Source organism: Microplitis demolitor, chromosome 1 (assembly GCF_026212275.2).
Source record: "Microplitis demolitor isolate Queensland-Clemson2020A chromosome 1, iyMicDemo2.1a, whole genome shotgun sequence".
In the NCBI taxonomy this organism is placed as follows: domain Eukaryota; kingdom Metazoa; phylum Arthropoda; class Insecta; order Hymenoptera; family Braconidae; genus Microplitis; species Microplitis demolitor.
This window is the reverse complement of record NC_068545.1, coordinates 4,963,547-4,977,127: the sequence shown is the minus strand read 5'-3', so window position 1 is coordinate 4,977,127 and position 13,581 is coordinate 4,963,547. Positions and strand designations below refer to the sequence as shown.

The following is a 13,581-nucleotide window of genomic DNA, read 5'->3' as shown; positions in this document are numbered from 1 at the left end:
TTCATGAATTTTAAAAATGTATTTAATAAGATATAGTTATAACAATTATTAAAAAATTTGACGTAATCTAAATTTAATCTAACGAATGAACGTTAAAGTAAAAAATGCCCGGCTATGCGCGATTTTGAAAACAGTCACTTAATTTAAATTTATAATCTATTATAAAATAATTTGATACATTATATTTTAATATATTTAGATTCACAAATAATTATTTATTATTAATAATATTTTTAGTTGAAATTTTTTTTTATAAAAATTATAAAAAATGCATTAAACAGTCAAAGGGAGCGACTAATGGTACTGAGCGGGTATAGCGGCTTTTACTTTAAGTACATTTAAAAGTAATTAATGAAAATCGGCCAGAATACTTCTTGACACAAACTAACATTTAAATGCAAATAACTAAAGAGCTTTTAGATATTTTTAAAATTTTATAGAAAATAAGTTGTGGTAAATAAAGCGATCGACAGAAAAGGTCTTACACATTTTGTGATAAGTCTGATGGTTCGCCAGAAAAGTCACATAATCTTATAATTTACTATGAATTCCTTTTTGGTCTGGAATAATTTGAAAAATTAAAATTGAAAAATAATAAGAGATCTTTTTTTGTAGAGCGTTCAATTTTCAATAAAAATATCTATTGATTTTTCTGATACTGATTTGCTGATGAGTAAATTTCAAACTTTAAAAAATTTTTTTCATGTTATTTAAATGGGAAATTCAAAATTTGAATTTGGCGGTTGTTAATGTCAACATTAATGTTAATTATAAGCTCAGACGTTAACAATATTTTTTTTTTTCGTCATCCCGAACAATATTTTCAGTAATTTTTGAAAAAAAATAGTCGATTTTTTTGACACAATGCACACAAATTTTTTTAATATTTATCTATAAGTATATATTTATTATAAATATTTACTATATTTTTTATATAACCGTCCAGTCAATAAAAAATTTATGTGCATAATTACCTTGCGCTAATTAACGAAAAAAAAAAGTAAACTACCGAGTAAACGGTGGGAAAATTAATTGCTAAGAACAATAGATGTAATTAGATAACGCATAATGATTATTAATTAGATAATTAAATTATTTCCAGTAAATTATTTTAAAGATTTTATTTTTACCTAAAATTCATTCCCAAAGAAACTAATTAATTTGCCAATTAAGTAAATCATCAATTAAGAGAGGACGATAAAATTTTTTTTTTCAATTAAATTAAAATTTTAAATAAAAAAAAAAAATAAGTAAATAAGTGAATTAACTGTTTATTTAATTAAATAACTTAAGTTAATTAAAAATCTTAACAATTAATAAGATGTCAATGACCTAGTAAAAATGAAATAAAAAATGACATTCAATTTTAATGAGACGTTAAAAAAATCATAATCATCAGTGTTAATTCGAGAGACTTTCTCTATCTGTCTACTTAGTTTCATTCAACTTTCCATATCGCTTCTTTCACATTGACCTTTCCACGTTTGACCTGTTATTTAAATAAAATAAATAAATAAACAACAAAAACAAATTTTTTTTATTTATAGTATTTATTAACAATTATTAATAATAATTTTATAAAGTCAATTATAAACTAATTTACGTTTTCATTAACTAACGACACATTAATTAGCAGTACGTATTGTTAATTATCTTCACAAGATATTATTAACATTAATTATACAAAATAATATTACTCTCTTTTTTTTGTCAATTTTGTAAAAACTTTTTTTTAATCATTGGTGTTACAGTTTTTTTTTTTTTTTTTTTTTCATTAATAGCCATAATTTTTTGATTATCTAATCAATAGTAAGGCCTTCGTGGATTGTTCTAAAAAAATAATATAAAATTTAATTAATGTTATTAATTAAGGGAGAAGCTGGTCTGATACAAAACTAAGAGCATACTTTTAATTTTTTTTTCAGAGTACGTTCGTTATTAAAATTCTCAAAATTTGTGACATTATTAAGCATCATTTCAAGAATATTCTGCTAAATTTTCGTTAAAAAATATTGAAAAATAAGCCAGTGGTAGTGGGGAGAGACGAGTCACTAAAAAAAAGTCTCCATGCAGGCAGGATAACTCATGACTGCCTCATCTGAACTCCAAAAACCAAAAAGATTTCTCTAGTACATAAGTTTATCCTTAAATTAGAACGAAGGACTTTTTTTTTCAATAACTACTTATTTTTTAATTAAACAAAAGGAGCAATTTTTGGCAAAAATCAGAGTTTTTTGATTGCACCTTTACCAAAAATTCAAAAATGCACATTTAGTTTATTCCTCCGTTCAAATCCATCAAACTTATGTACTAAAGAAATCTTTTTGGTTTTTTTATTTTAGATAAGACAGTTATGAGTTATTTTGCTTACGGCATGGAGACTTTGAGGTGACTCGTCTCTCCCCACTACCACTGGCTTATTTTTCAAAATTTTTTTATAAAAATTTAGCAGAATATTCTTGAAATGTTGCTTAGTTATGTTACAAATTTTAAGAATTTTAATAACGAACGTACTCTGAAAAAAAAATTAAAAGTATGCTCTTTTTTTATATCAGACCAGCTTCCCTTAAATAACAAAAGTGATAATAAAATATTTTTCATTATCAACTGAATTAATTACCAAAGGGTTCGGCCTAAATCTATAAGCGAGCATCATTCGCTTTCTATATGCATCAAATTCATCATCATCGCGTGAAATATTATCCGGTCTTTCTGCACCCAAACCAGAGCTATCCAACCTACTAGTTGCTCTAATAAAAATTTTTAATCAATCGATTATTGATAATTTAATGACTAATAATTAAAAACTAATTAATAAATAAAAACTTACTTATTTATAGGATCAATACGACCGCTACCTTCGCTACCAAGTCCTTGGCCTTCGGACCAACCGAGTTTTTGTAGCATTTTAAAACCTTAAATATTAATTAATCTAATTAATTACCAGATCTATAATTAACCAATTAATTTTTTTATCAATACAAACCTATATTATCTTCCTTCAATTTAAACTCTTTATAATCACTAAGATCCGGTTCTTTGCCTTGTTTCAGAGCACTGTACTGCTCCATAAATTTCTTGAGTTCATCAGGTGGCAAAAAATCGCCAATGTGATGTTTACCCTCAGACTGTGCTGTCAATTCTTCAGCCCACATTTGCGTAGCTTCCATTTCAGCGGATCTCAATTTATGTTCCCACGTCCCGCCTTCAGTCTCTTCATCACTGTCATATTCATATTTATGTTTTCCTTGCGATTCCAGGCGCTTAACTTCTTCACGTTTTTTAAGCAAATTTTGATACAATAAATTTATCTATAAAAAAATATATGATCATTGATAATTAGTAAACTAAATCTGCCGATTTATTTTAAAGGAACCCGCTATTTTTTAAATATTTTTTTTTTTTATCACATCAAATATTTGTAGAATTTTTCCATATTAAATTTATGTCTAATGTATGGAATAAAATTTCACTGACAGTAATTATTATTTTGTTGACTTGACAATATTAGAGTTTATATATATGTATATAAATATAAATATAAGTAAAATTATTTTGCAATTTCACACAATGGTTGATATAAATTTTACATTCCCGAAAGTTTTATTTACAAAAAAATTAATATAAATATTCATAAATTTATGGTAAAATATTTAAATTAATAATAACATAAAAATTTAATTAGTCCTACGTAAAAAAAATTTAAACTTAAATTTCTAGTTGTTTTAATTAAAGATAACAGTGTGCCGGAAATCAATACAACCAACTCAATAAATTTAAATGTATATCATAAATTTTAAATTAATTAACTATTATACAGCAATCACCTAGTATTTAAAACCCGTAGTAATTAATACTAGAATATATATTTAAAACTATTTAGTTCAATAAAAAAAATAATCCTTCATTTTTAAAAGATGGCAGGTCCTTTAAATATGAATTATATAATAGAAAAAAATGATAAATATAAACCTTGTAGTGATCTTCAGCTTTTTTCCATTGCTCTTCACTCAAATCTAGTGTACCGTAGGTTTGTCTTGCATACTGAGCTAACGCCGGATCATTGCGACAAATTTTCGACAGCATAGGATTTTTATTTTTGTTATTTTGTATCTTTGGTGGCAATAAAGCAGGACCTTGACCAGGTTGCCCTGATATTACAATTCCAGGTGGACGTATTTGTTGCTGATTAACGTTTCCTATTGCACTTGCTTGTCTTTTTACACCAGGAACAGAAAATTGGTGGTCGGGTTCACTCCAACGACTTCGTCTTTTACGTTTTCGTTCTTCTTTGCTGTCTTCCTTAACATTATTATCTATAAACCAATAAAAATAGAACAAAATAATTACTTTTAATTCGAAAATTTACTCGATTGATGATCATTAATAAAAGTATTTTTTTACGCATTTTAAAAATTAATTATGTTATAGCATCTTTTACAAATTACTTTATTTAAATTTTTCAAGTGTCCAAAACTGGCTGTAAGGTGGCCAAAAATGATAGGGGACAAGGGGCAATTGAACCAAAAATATTTTAACAATTTTTTTTAGATGAATATTAAAAAAAAAATGAATTAAATGAGATAGAAGTGAGTCACTGAATGACCTTATTCACGTCAGCAGCAAATCGCCGCATTTCTCAGGTTTTCCAACAAAAAAAATTATTATTTTAATTTTTAAAATATTGAAGAAATAATTATCATTAATACATTTGATACTGAAAAGTTTAGTAGAAAAATTCATAAAATTTCAAAAGACTAGGAAATTAACTTTTTTTACAAATCGACGTTCGAATTAGCAAATTGTCTAACTCCATTTCAGAAAATCCTCCATTTATGCGATAAAAAAGTTATTTAAAAATTTTGTTTTCATCTAAAAATCCATTCCATATCTAGTATATGTATAATATTTTTGTCTAGGTTACTCAAATAATATTTTTTCTGACTATTACTATCTGGAAATTGTGCAAAATCACCTACTAAAAAATATAAAGTTAGACAATTTGCTAATTAGAACGTCAAAGTAATCTTTCAATAAAAATTGTGGCGCTACGCTGCTAGTGCGGCGAACGAAAGGTTAAACAATTTGTCAAGATCTGAAAAAAAAAGTTGATATCGTCCCCTTTCTGACTAAACCTCGTAAGTACTTTTTTTTCATAACTAAAACTATAAGTGAAAAACATTCTTTAGTACTGCCACGGCGTAAAAAAAGCTTCAAATTTTAATAATTATAACAGAATGTTCGAGAGACTGTTGAATTTTTTAATTTTTCATTAATGCACGTGTAATAAAATAGATGTTTTGACCGATTTCTGAAAAAATTATAATTTTGCAGTTACGAGATTTGCCCAAAAAGGGGACCATATGCCTAAGAACACAAAAACTTGAATTTTTTAAAACTAAATCATCATAATGATTCCAAAGTTGGGTCAGACCAGGGTTCCAGGGTTGGGTTAGTATATCAAAACATAATTCCAAATTTCTTAAGGTTACTGGTTCAATTTCTTTTTGGTTCAATTGACCCCCTCCTCCTCTGCTCTACCCTGTATATATTAAAAAAAAAAGTTGTTAACATACCACTTTGTAAGATATGTTTATTAGATACTCTATCAATGTCATCATTATCACTAAGAGCATCTTCAGGACAATAAGGCTCAGCACCGCTTCCAGTAGTACCACCAGGAGCTGAACCTCCTCTAGCATCTTTTCCCGCTTTCTCAGCACGATACTTGGCCACCAATCCTCTGTACTGCAGGTACGCTGCACTTTGCTTTTGGTGCAGAAACCTTGATTAAAACAATACTTAAAACGCTGTCAAGTAAGATTTACTCCTAACATTATTTTTTTATGTTATTTACTTTTATAAAATAAGATAAAATATACATGTACTTTTAATTTGCATTACGATAAACTTAATATCGTATCACTATTCATTTTTAAAAATTATTTACAACTGTATCGTGAATAATAAGTTTAATTATCGTTATTTATAAAAAAGTGATGAAATATATAAAGGATGTTAATTTAAATATATATCTAAAATTAACTAAATGATAAATTTATCTATTGAGATTAATATCAATGAATAATAATAATAATAATAATAATAATAATAATAATAATAATAATAATAATAATAATAATAATAATAATAATAATAATAATAATAATACTAATAATAATAAAATATTTATATTTACATAACTATAATTAAAGGCTATTTATTAAGCAAGCAATTAAAAATATTATTTCTTTAAATTTATTTATAATATGATAAATTTTTATAGCTTATAAATTTTTTAGATGAATAATAAAAACACTTAATATTTTAGCACCCCATAAGCTTTCATGAATTAAATTATCATCAGCACAGTACTGATTAAAAAATTAATTGTTTAATATTTTAGACAAATATTACAACAGAAAAGCATAGAAAATTTTTTTATACTCCTTACTAATTTTATTACATATATATTTATTTGATAATTATTCACTACGGCTCCAGTTATTTATACAAAGCAAAAATCTAATTTTATACATGTTGCTTTGAAAAAAATTCATCAGTGTCAATAGCGTAATTCTTAAATGTCGAAACCCATAAAAGAACAAATTTTACAGGAGACATTAAGGGCATTCTTACAGTTCCCATATACTTGGAATGGTACAGTACCCGTTTATCGAACACCATGAATTATTTTTTTACTTAAAATATATTTTTCTGAATAAGATTTATCGACAGGATATTTTGTCATGGATTTTTTGTCTCTCGAATATTTAGTCCTGGGATATTTTGTCTATCGGATAAAATGTCTTCGGATATTTTATCCGGGGATTACAAGTCATGCTTCCGATATCAAGTAATATATCAAAAAATTCATTTATTTTCAATAAACAAAATAAATATTGATTGTCAAAATTGTCAAAAATCCATGCAAAGAATTTTCAAAAATTTTATTATATAAATTTTTAAAAAAAGTTTTATGATGACAACTTGATAATTGAAAATACTAAAAAATTGTCATATTTCATCAACTGTCAGCATCATATTTTTATAATAAATCTTCAATGACTCATAAACATATAAATTTATCATTTAATACGAACACGAAAAAAAAAGTTTCAATAATGTAAACTCATAATTTTTATGTGAAGAATTTGCGGTTAATATTTTTATAATAAATATAAAATTCATATTTTTAAATCTCATAAATTTTTTAAATAATTGCGCTCATTATTATTATTGAATAATTTTTCTGTAAAGTTTAAAAATTTACTGTAAATTACAAGTAGAAAATTCTAGCTCGTAATAAATAAAATAAATAGAACAAAGACTTTATATCGCTTATTATCTTTATCTCAGTTTAAGTAATGATCCCCTTCCTTTTATATTACTTTTAACATTATCACATTTTCAAACAAATATTACCTAATAATTTAAATCAAGAAAAAAAAAACAATTACCAATTATTTAAATATTTTGCTATCTAAAATATCTAAACAAAAATATTTCTATGCTTTGTTGTAAAAATAATACCGTGCTAATGAGTGTTAAATAATCCCAGTGTTAATAGAGTAATAAAGTTCTTACTTGACTTATCATGCCGTAAAATGACGATTGTCTAAAGTATTACATACTGTGTTTATATTACACTAAGCGAATAAAAAGTGACATTATTAATTAAATGGTAATAAAAGTTAACATGACAATCTACAAAATCTTACGATTTTTTTAACAAAAAAGAAAAACATTATTTTATGCGACAAGATAACACTAGCTGCACAATTTATTTGAAATAAGAGTGGATTGCATACTTTAATCAAAACAATTAACAAGTTAAGTAATGAGAGACATGGGGGTGGGTAAAAATGAAAAATAGGTAAAATAATAATGCGAATGTTAGAGTAAATAGAATAAAAGCAAGCGTAATATAAATATATAAATAGATATATAGATAAATAATGCAATAATTCATCAGTGAGGACAGTAGTTACCATAGTTTAGGATCTTGTGAATTCTTCTCGCGTACTTCTTGTTCAATTGCGTCACCACAGTCTGCAACAATTCGTGCCAATTGTTCAGCTTCCTGACAACCTACTGAAATAATAATTAATAATTATTATTAACTTTATCTTTATGAGAATAAAACTTTCGAAATCGCATCTAAATCACTAAATTTACTGTTCAAAATTCATTGACTTCAGGGTAACGAGACTAATAGTGAGACAGTTGGGAATTATGAAGTTTGTGTAAAAACTAGTTATTAAATAGGAATATATCTTTTTTTTTTTAATTTTTATAAACGTAAAAATCCATTAGAAGAATGAAGAAAAAAAATAAATAAAAGAATCAAAGTAAAGAAAAATTCAAATTTTAATAAATATTTAAAATCCAGGCGGACAATGAATAAAAAAACTAATCAAGATACGGCTTTGTGACATCTATAAGATATTAATTTTTAAGCTGTTTTTTTAACATATCAAGGCACCAAAATGTTGACAAAATGATGAGAAATTTGTCATCGAAAAAATATCTACTTAAAAGACTTGACACAAATTACAACAAAAAATAAACCACAAATAGTAGTAAAATAAGTCATCTAAGCGATTTTCGAATTGACATCTTTTTAAAAACGAAAAATAACACAAATTTTCTGTCTCTTAGAAGTAACATCCGCATGTCTTATTTATGCCAAAACGGTGACTTTGAGACAAAAAAAATTTGTTTTGTACTTTTAAAAGACATCTCAAAGTTGTCTGTGTGTTACTTGGGTACTTGAAAGCTTTAAATAGTTTTTAAATTAATATAAATAGATAGACTGTGCCAAAAATAACCGATAATTATAATTAAACTTCAGTTTTTTCAACTGATCAAATAAAATAATTGTCTCGCTATTAGCTATCCGGTTATTAATATCAGTACTGGATATCCCATAATTACACAAATTTTTAATTAAAAATTATAGTTTTTAAAATAATTATTTCCTACTAAATTTATATAATTTAAAATTAACTGACATAAATAATTGCGATAATAATTTAAATAAAAGGTTGCACGGCGAGAAAAAATGATGTTTTTTATCAACCATCTTGTAGAACAGTATCATATGAAAAATCATTTCTATTATCAGCTATTAGATTGTAGAATTCATTGCCATCCAAAATTGTGGATATAAATAACTGCTGAGTCTAGACCAACTTGTTATACTATATTTTTTTAAAGAATTACAGATTCATAATAATTAAAATATACATGATGTAACTTATGTACATGTTTTGATCTTTCTTTTATATACCTTCTTGATTATTAAGTCAATGAATGAACATTAATTGTAACTTGTTTTAAAAATTTACACGATAAGTGTTATTTAGTATGATTAATATGATTATTGATATTATATTATACTATAATTTAATTTAATCTATATTGTATGTATTATGGCCCTTAGAAAGCTGAGCTTCAGGGTAAAATAAAAATTTATCAAATAAAAAAAAATAAAATAAAAATATGTGATTATAATTTTAATCAATTCATGACTCGAAAATTTTAAACAATATAAAAAAAAAATATACACAAATAAGTTCATTTATTATATTTGCATTTATAATTTCTCACTAATTTAAACTCGTTAATGAGTTTGATAAATTTCCTTCAAATTTAAATGAAAGTTATTGATATTGATAATGATAATTGAAGTAGCATTTAATTAATTAGCCAGTCATGCACAAATATTTATAATTTAATTAATAGTACTCACCAAAAATATCTGACGAAGAAAGAGGTGGTTGTACAGGCGGGGGCAGTTGCACATTAACACTAGGCCGCACAACAGATAATTGCATTTGATTTTTAATTGGATAAGTTGTCGGTAATAGATGAGCTGCTGTCGTATGATTAGCACCAGCGATCAATGGAGGTGGTGGTACACTAGCCAACGTTGGAACACTAGGTAATGATGGTACACTAGCAATCGATGGGACATTAGGCGGTGGAATATTTAAATTTGGTGGAGGTACTGAATTTATAGTTGAGTTATGAACCGGAGGTGGTTTCGTCATAATCAACGGTGATGGTATTACTGGCGGAGGAGGTGGCGGCGGTACATTTGAAACCGAATTTTGATTCAATTTAATCATATTGGGTGGCATTTGTGACATTGGTGGTAGTAGATTAGACCGAACACTGGGTGCTGGTGGGGGTGGTTGTAAATTGGTTAAAGGAATACTGCATGATTGAGGTGGTGGAATGTGTCCAGCTGATGGCGTTGACGTTGACGAGTTAATTGAGTTGGTTTGTACGGATTGAGAAGGTGGAGGTTGATTTAATTGCATTCTAGGTGGTGGTACGTTTGTATTTATTGGAGGTCCTGGTGGTGGAGGCGGAGGTCTGATTATGTGCGGCGGTGGGACTGATGGTACTGATATACGAGGCGGTACTGATGATGAAATAGCTTGTGATGCAATTGGAAGACTTTGGTGACTTGGATCTAATTTAAGCGAGTAATTGTCACTCTTCGGAGGAATATGAACTTGAGGTGGAGGTACATTTCTTAAGTTTGGAGGTGGAACATTTATTTGTTGTATCAAAGGAGGAATAAGCGGTGGAATGGAAGATGGCGATGACTGGGATTTTAAATTATTTGGCTGATAACGTGGTGGACGTTGGTCTGGACTTGGCGATGATCTATGTCTTGGTGGCGATGGACTCGACGAACAACTTCGTCGTCTTTCATTCCTTTGATGCCAGCGCGATTCATTTCTTCGCCTGTCCCGGCGATCGTAGTCACGATTTTTATCACCATTCCAGCGACGATTATCGTAATTTCTATCACTACGATCACCACGTTCCTCTTTTTTTGACTGTGATACTGGCGGGGGCGAGTCTTCAGTTTTAACTTGCACGGGTTCTTTAACCGTAGGTTTATTCGATGCGATTTTTTTAAATTGGTCAAGAAAACTGCCGTCATTAGCGAATAAATTTATTGTTGCTACAGCTGCTGGCTTCTCGTCTTCTTTCCTATAAATAAATACATACTGTCTCTTACTGACCTCTATTTACTTTAATCTAGATTACGCCGTACACTTTACTACTAGATCTGTCTAGATGATTCCTAATAAATTCAAGTCTATAAACATCTTCATGTTTGTAATTTAATTAATATCACTTATCATTACAAACATCTTCCATGACATAACATTACATGTTATACAAACTGAATTCATACCACATCATACTTATATTTAATTTACTTTGTCGTATATACATTAGGGTGGCCCAAAAAAACAGATTATTTTTTTTTTTCGAGTCTCTTATGAAAATTTGTTGGTCTACGATGTTTTAAGAAGACTCTCCAAAAATCAGCTCAATAAAAAATTTTCGAAAGGTCGCTCACAAATTGTGAAAATATCAAAAATGATCGAAATTTGAATTTTTATTTCAAATTTTTTTCTTTATGGCAGCAATAGTTTATATTTGTGAAATCATGACTAAGCTGGAAATATGAGCCAAAAATTTAAATATTTAAACTTCGCTCAAGAATTTTGAATGTTTCCGAGTGCTGTCTTTTGAACGTTTTCGAGTGACCCTTGAATATTGATAATAAAGCTTCTCGATTTTTTCACCATCAATTTGCATGACAATGAATGAAAATATAACTCGAGAAATAGAAATAATAAGTTATTTACATACTTTTTTATTGTTTGATTCAATTTTTAGGTTTTTTCGCTTATTCAAACTTACAAAATTTTATTGTTTAAGACTGTTCTGTAACATTCAAAATTCTTGAGCGCCGTTTAAATATTTAAATTTTGGGCTGAAATTTTCAGCATAGCCATGATTTTACAAATATAAATTATTGCTGCCACGAGAAAGAAAAAATTTATAAGTAAAAAATCCGAATTTCAATCATTTTTGATATTTTAAAAATTCGTGAGCGACCTCTGGAAAATTTTTTATCGAGCTGATTTTTGGAGGCTTCTTAAAACATCGTAAACCAACAAATGTTCATAAGAGACTCGAAAAAAAAAAAGTCGTTTTTTTGGGCCACCCTAATATACATGTATAAATGCCATTGTAAAATAAAATACAAACCAGCAAAAATATTTATTTATAATTCTCGACAGCAGTAAAAGTTAACCTAATATGCTTTGATAAATCACCACGTGAGCCAAGACAAGGTTACCCAGATACTTTGCTCCAGAAAATAGTAAAGAAAACTGATTTAAATAATCAAAACTAGACAGTGAAGTGCATAAATTTATGACACTGGTTAAACGAAGTCTAAATTTTTCGAAATTTAAAAAAAAAAAATATTTTAAAAAATTGCACTTGTAGCTTTTTAAATTTTCTACATGTGCATATTTTTAGTTTTTTTTTTTTTTTTTTTTTAATTGAATTGGTGAAAAAAAATCGAAAATTAATTGCCCGCATCAGAATTTTAAATTTAAAAAATAAAAAAAAAATTGCGTCTTACTTGGCTGTAGCAGTGACTTTGGTAACTGATGAAGAAGTGTTTGAATCATTTTTTTGTACTTCAACAGCGGCTTTGGCCTTCATGTCTTGCATTTTAGCTTGAATTTCTAATTTTTTTTGCTGGATTATTTGCTCCTGTTTAGACATCTGGGCAAATCTTTCATTCCGTGATGTTTTTGATACAAAAGGATCAGAGCCTTTGACACCACGGTACGCCATGTTTTTTTTTTCTTTTTTAAAACTTTTTTTAAATTATTAATTATAATATTAATATATTTTTTTTTTTTAAACAAACCCAGACAGGAGTAGAACACGAGCCAGACTGAGGACTGTCACGGAAGCAGTAGCAGTCTATCGAGTGACACCATTTTCACATCTGTCTCACTTTAAAATATAAACTATTCTTACTTAACTCTTACATAGACAGAGTACTTAGCACTTGACACGCGAATAAAAAAATCCACACTGAGGATTGAGCTGAGACTGAACCAGGCAGCATTTGAGTAGTTTTTAGTATATATGTATATATTTCAATGGATTTTATTAAATATTGTGTAGAGGTAGATGAGTGTCACTGACACGAAACATCAGCAGCTGTAGTGCCTTTATATTATGCGGCTCTGCTGCACATATGCAACTTTTGTAACCAACAATCATGTGACCGCGCGCTTGCGTAGTAATTTGAATTTACAAAGCGCGCATGCGGATTTTAGTAACAACTATTACTTGCGCAAGCGCGCCGGTTTCAAACTTATAATTTTTGTTATTTTTATTTTTATTACTTACTAACTAACCGAGCATTGAGTTCGAGGCTTTGTTTTATGTAATTGGGCGAGTCAAAAAACCCTCGGGGCTTCATGTTCACGGGTCACGAGCTTTGATTTTTTTTTATTGATTACTTAGTTCCTTTGAATATTTATTTTTTCTTTGAATTTATTTCAAATAAATGATACTGAAGTTAGCTGACTTATAATAATTTTTGGATTTTTTTAAAAACAAAAAATTGTGAAAAAAAAAATATTTGAAAAAATTGCACCTGTAATTTTTTCAATTTTCTACATGCGCATATTTTTAGTTTTTGTTTTTTTTTCGTAATTGATTTGTTCGAAAAAA

The 13,581-nt window shown here is 27.6% G+C and overlaps 1 protein-coding gene across 2 annotated transcripts; it reads right to left on the bottom strand.

Moving 5' to 3' along the window:
* Positions 1-1,583: 1,583 nt before the first annotated feature.
* LOC103577293 (uncharacterized) lies at positions 1,584-13,100 on the bottom strand. Of its 2 annotated transcripts, none has more exons than XM_008557885.3 (9): positions 12,470-13,100; positions 9,755-11,013; positions 7,992-8,091; positions 5,577-5,785; positions 3,973-4,316; positions 2,987-3,311; positions 2,831-2,915; positions 2,621-2,750; positions 1,584-1,830 (listed from the first exon to the last, which is right to left on the bottom strand). In XM_008557885.3, exons 1-9 carry the CDS (start codon positions 12,685-12,687, stop codon positions 1,804-1,806), a joined length of 2,697 nt encoding a protein of 898 aa, XP_008556107.1. In that variant the 5' UTR covers positions 12,688-13,100; the 3' UTR covers positions 1,584-1,803. The 2 variants fall into 2 exon arrangements, with proteins under 2 accessions (XP_008556107.1, XP_008556099.1); XM_008557877.3 differs by having other exon boundaries at positions 1,585-1,830; positions 7,992-8,094.
* Between the last annotated feature and the right edge of the window lie 481 nt (positions 13,101-13,581).

What these genes read in the sequence shown, in the direction of transcription:
- LOC103577293 (XM_008557877.3), bottom strand. Translation starts at nt 12,687, where the DNA reads ATGGCGTACCGTGGTGTCAAAGGCTCTGATCCTTTTGTATCAAAAACA. An exon ending in ATTGAAGGAAGATAATATAG is followed by an intron (nt 2,916 to 2,986) that starts GTTTGTATTGAT and finishes TTAATATTTAAG; the next exon opens with GTTTTAAAATGCTACAAAAA. An exon ending in CGTATTGATCCTATAAATAA is followed by an intron (nt 2,751 to 2,830) that starts GTAAGTTTTTAT and finishes AATTTTTATTAG; the next exon opens with AGCAACTAGTAGGTTGGATA.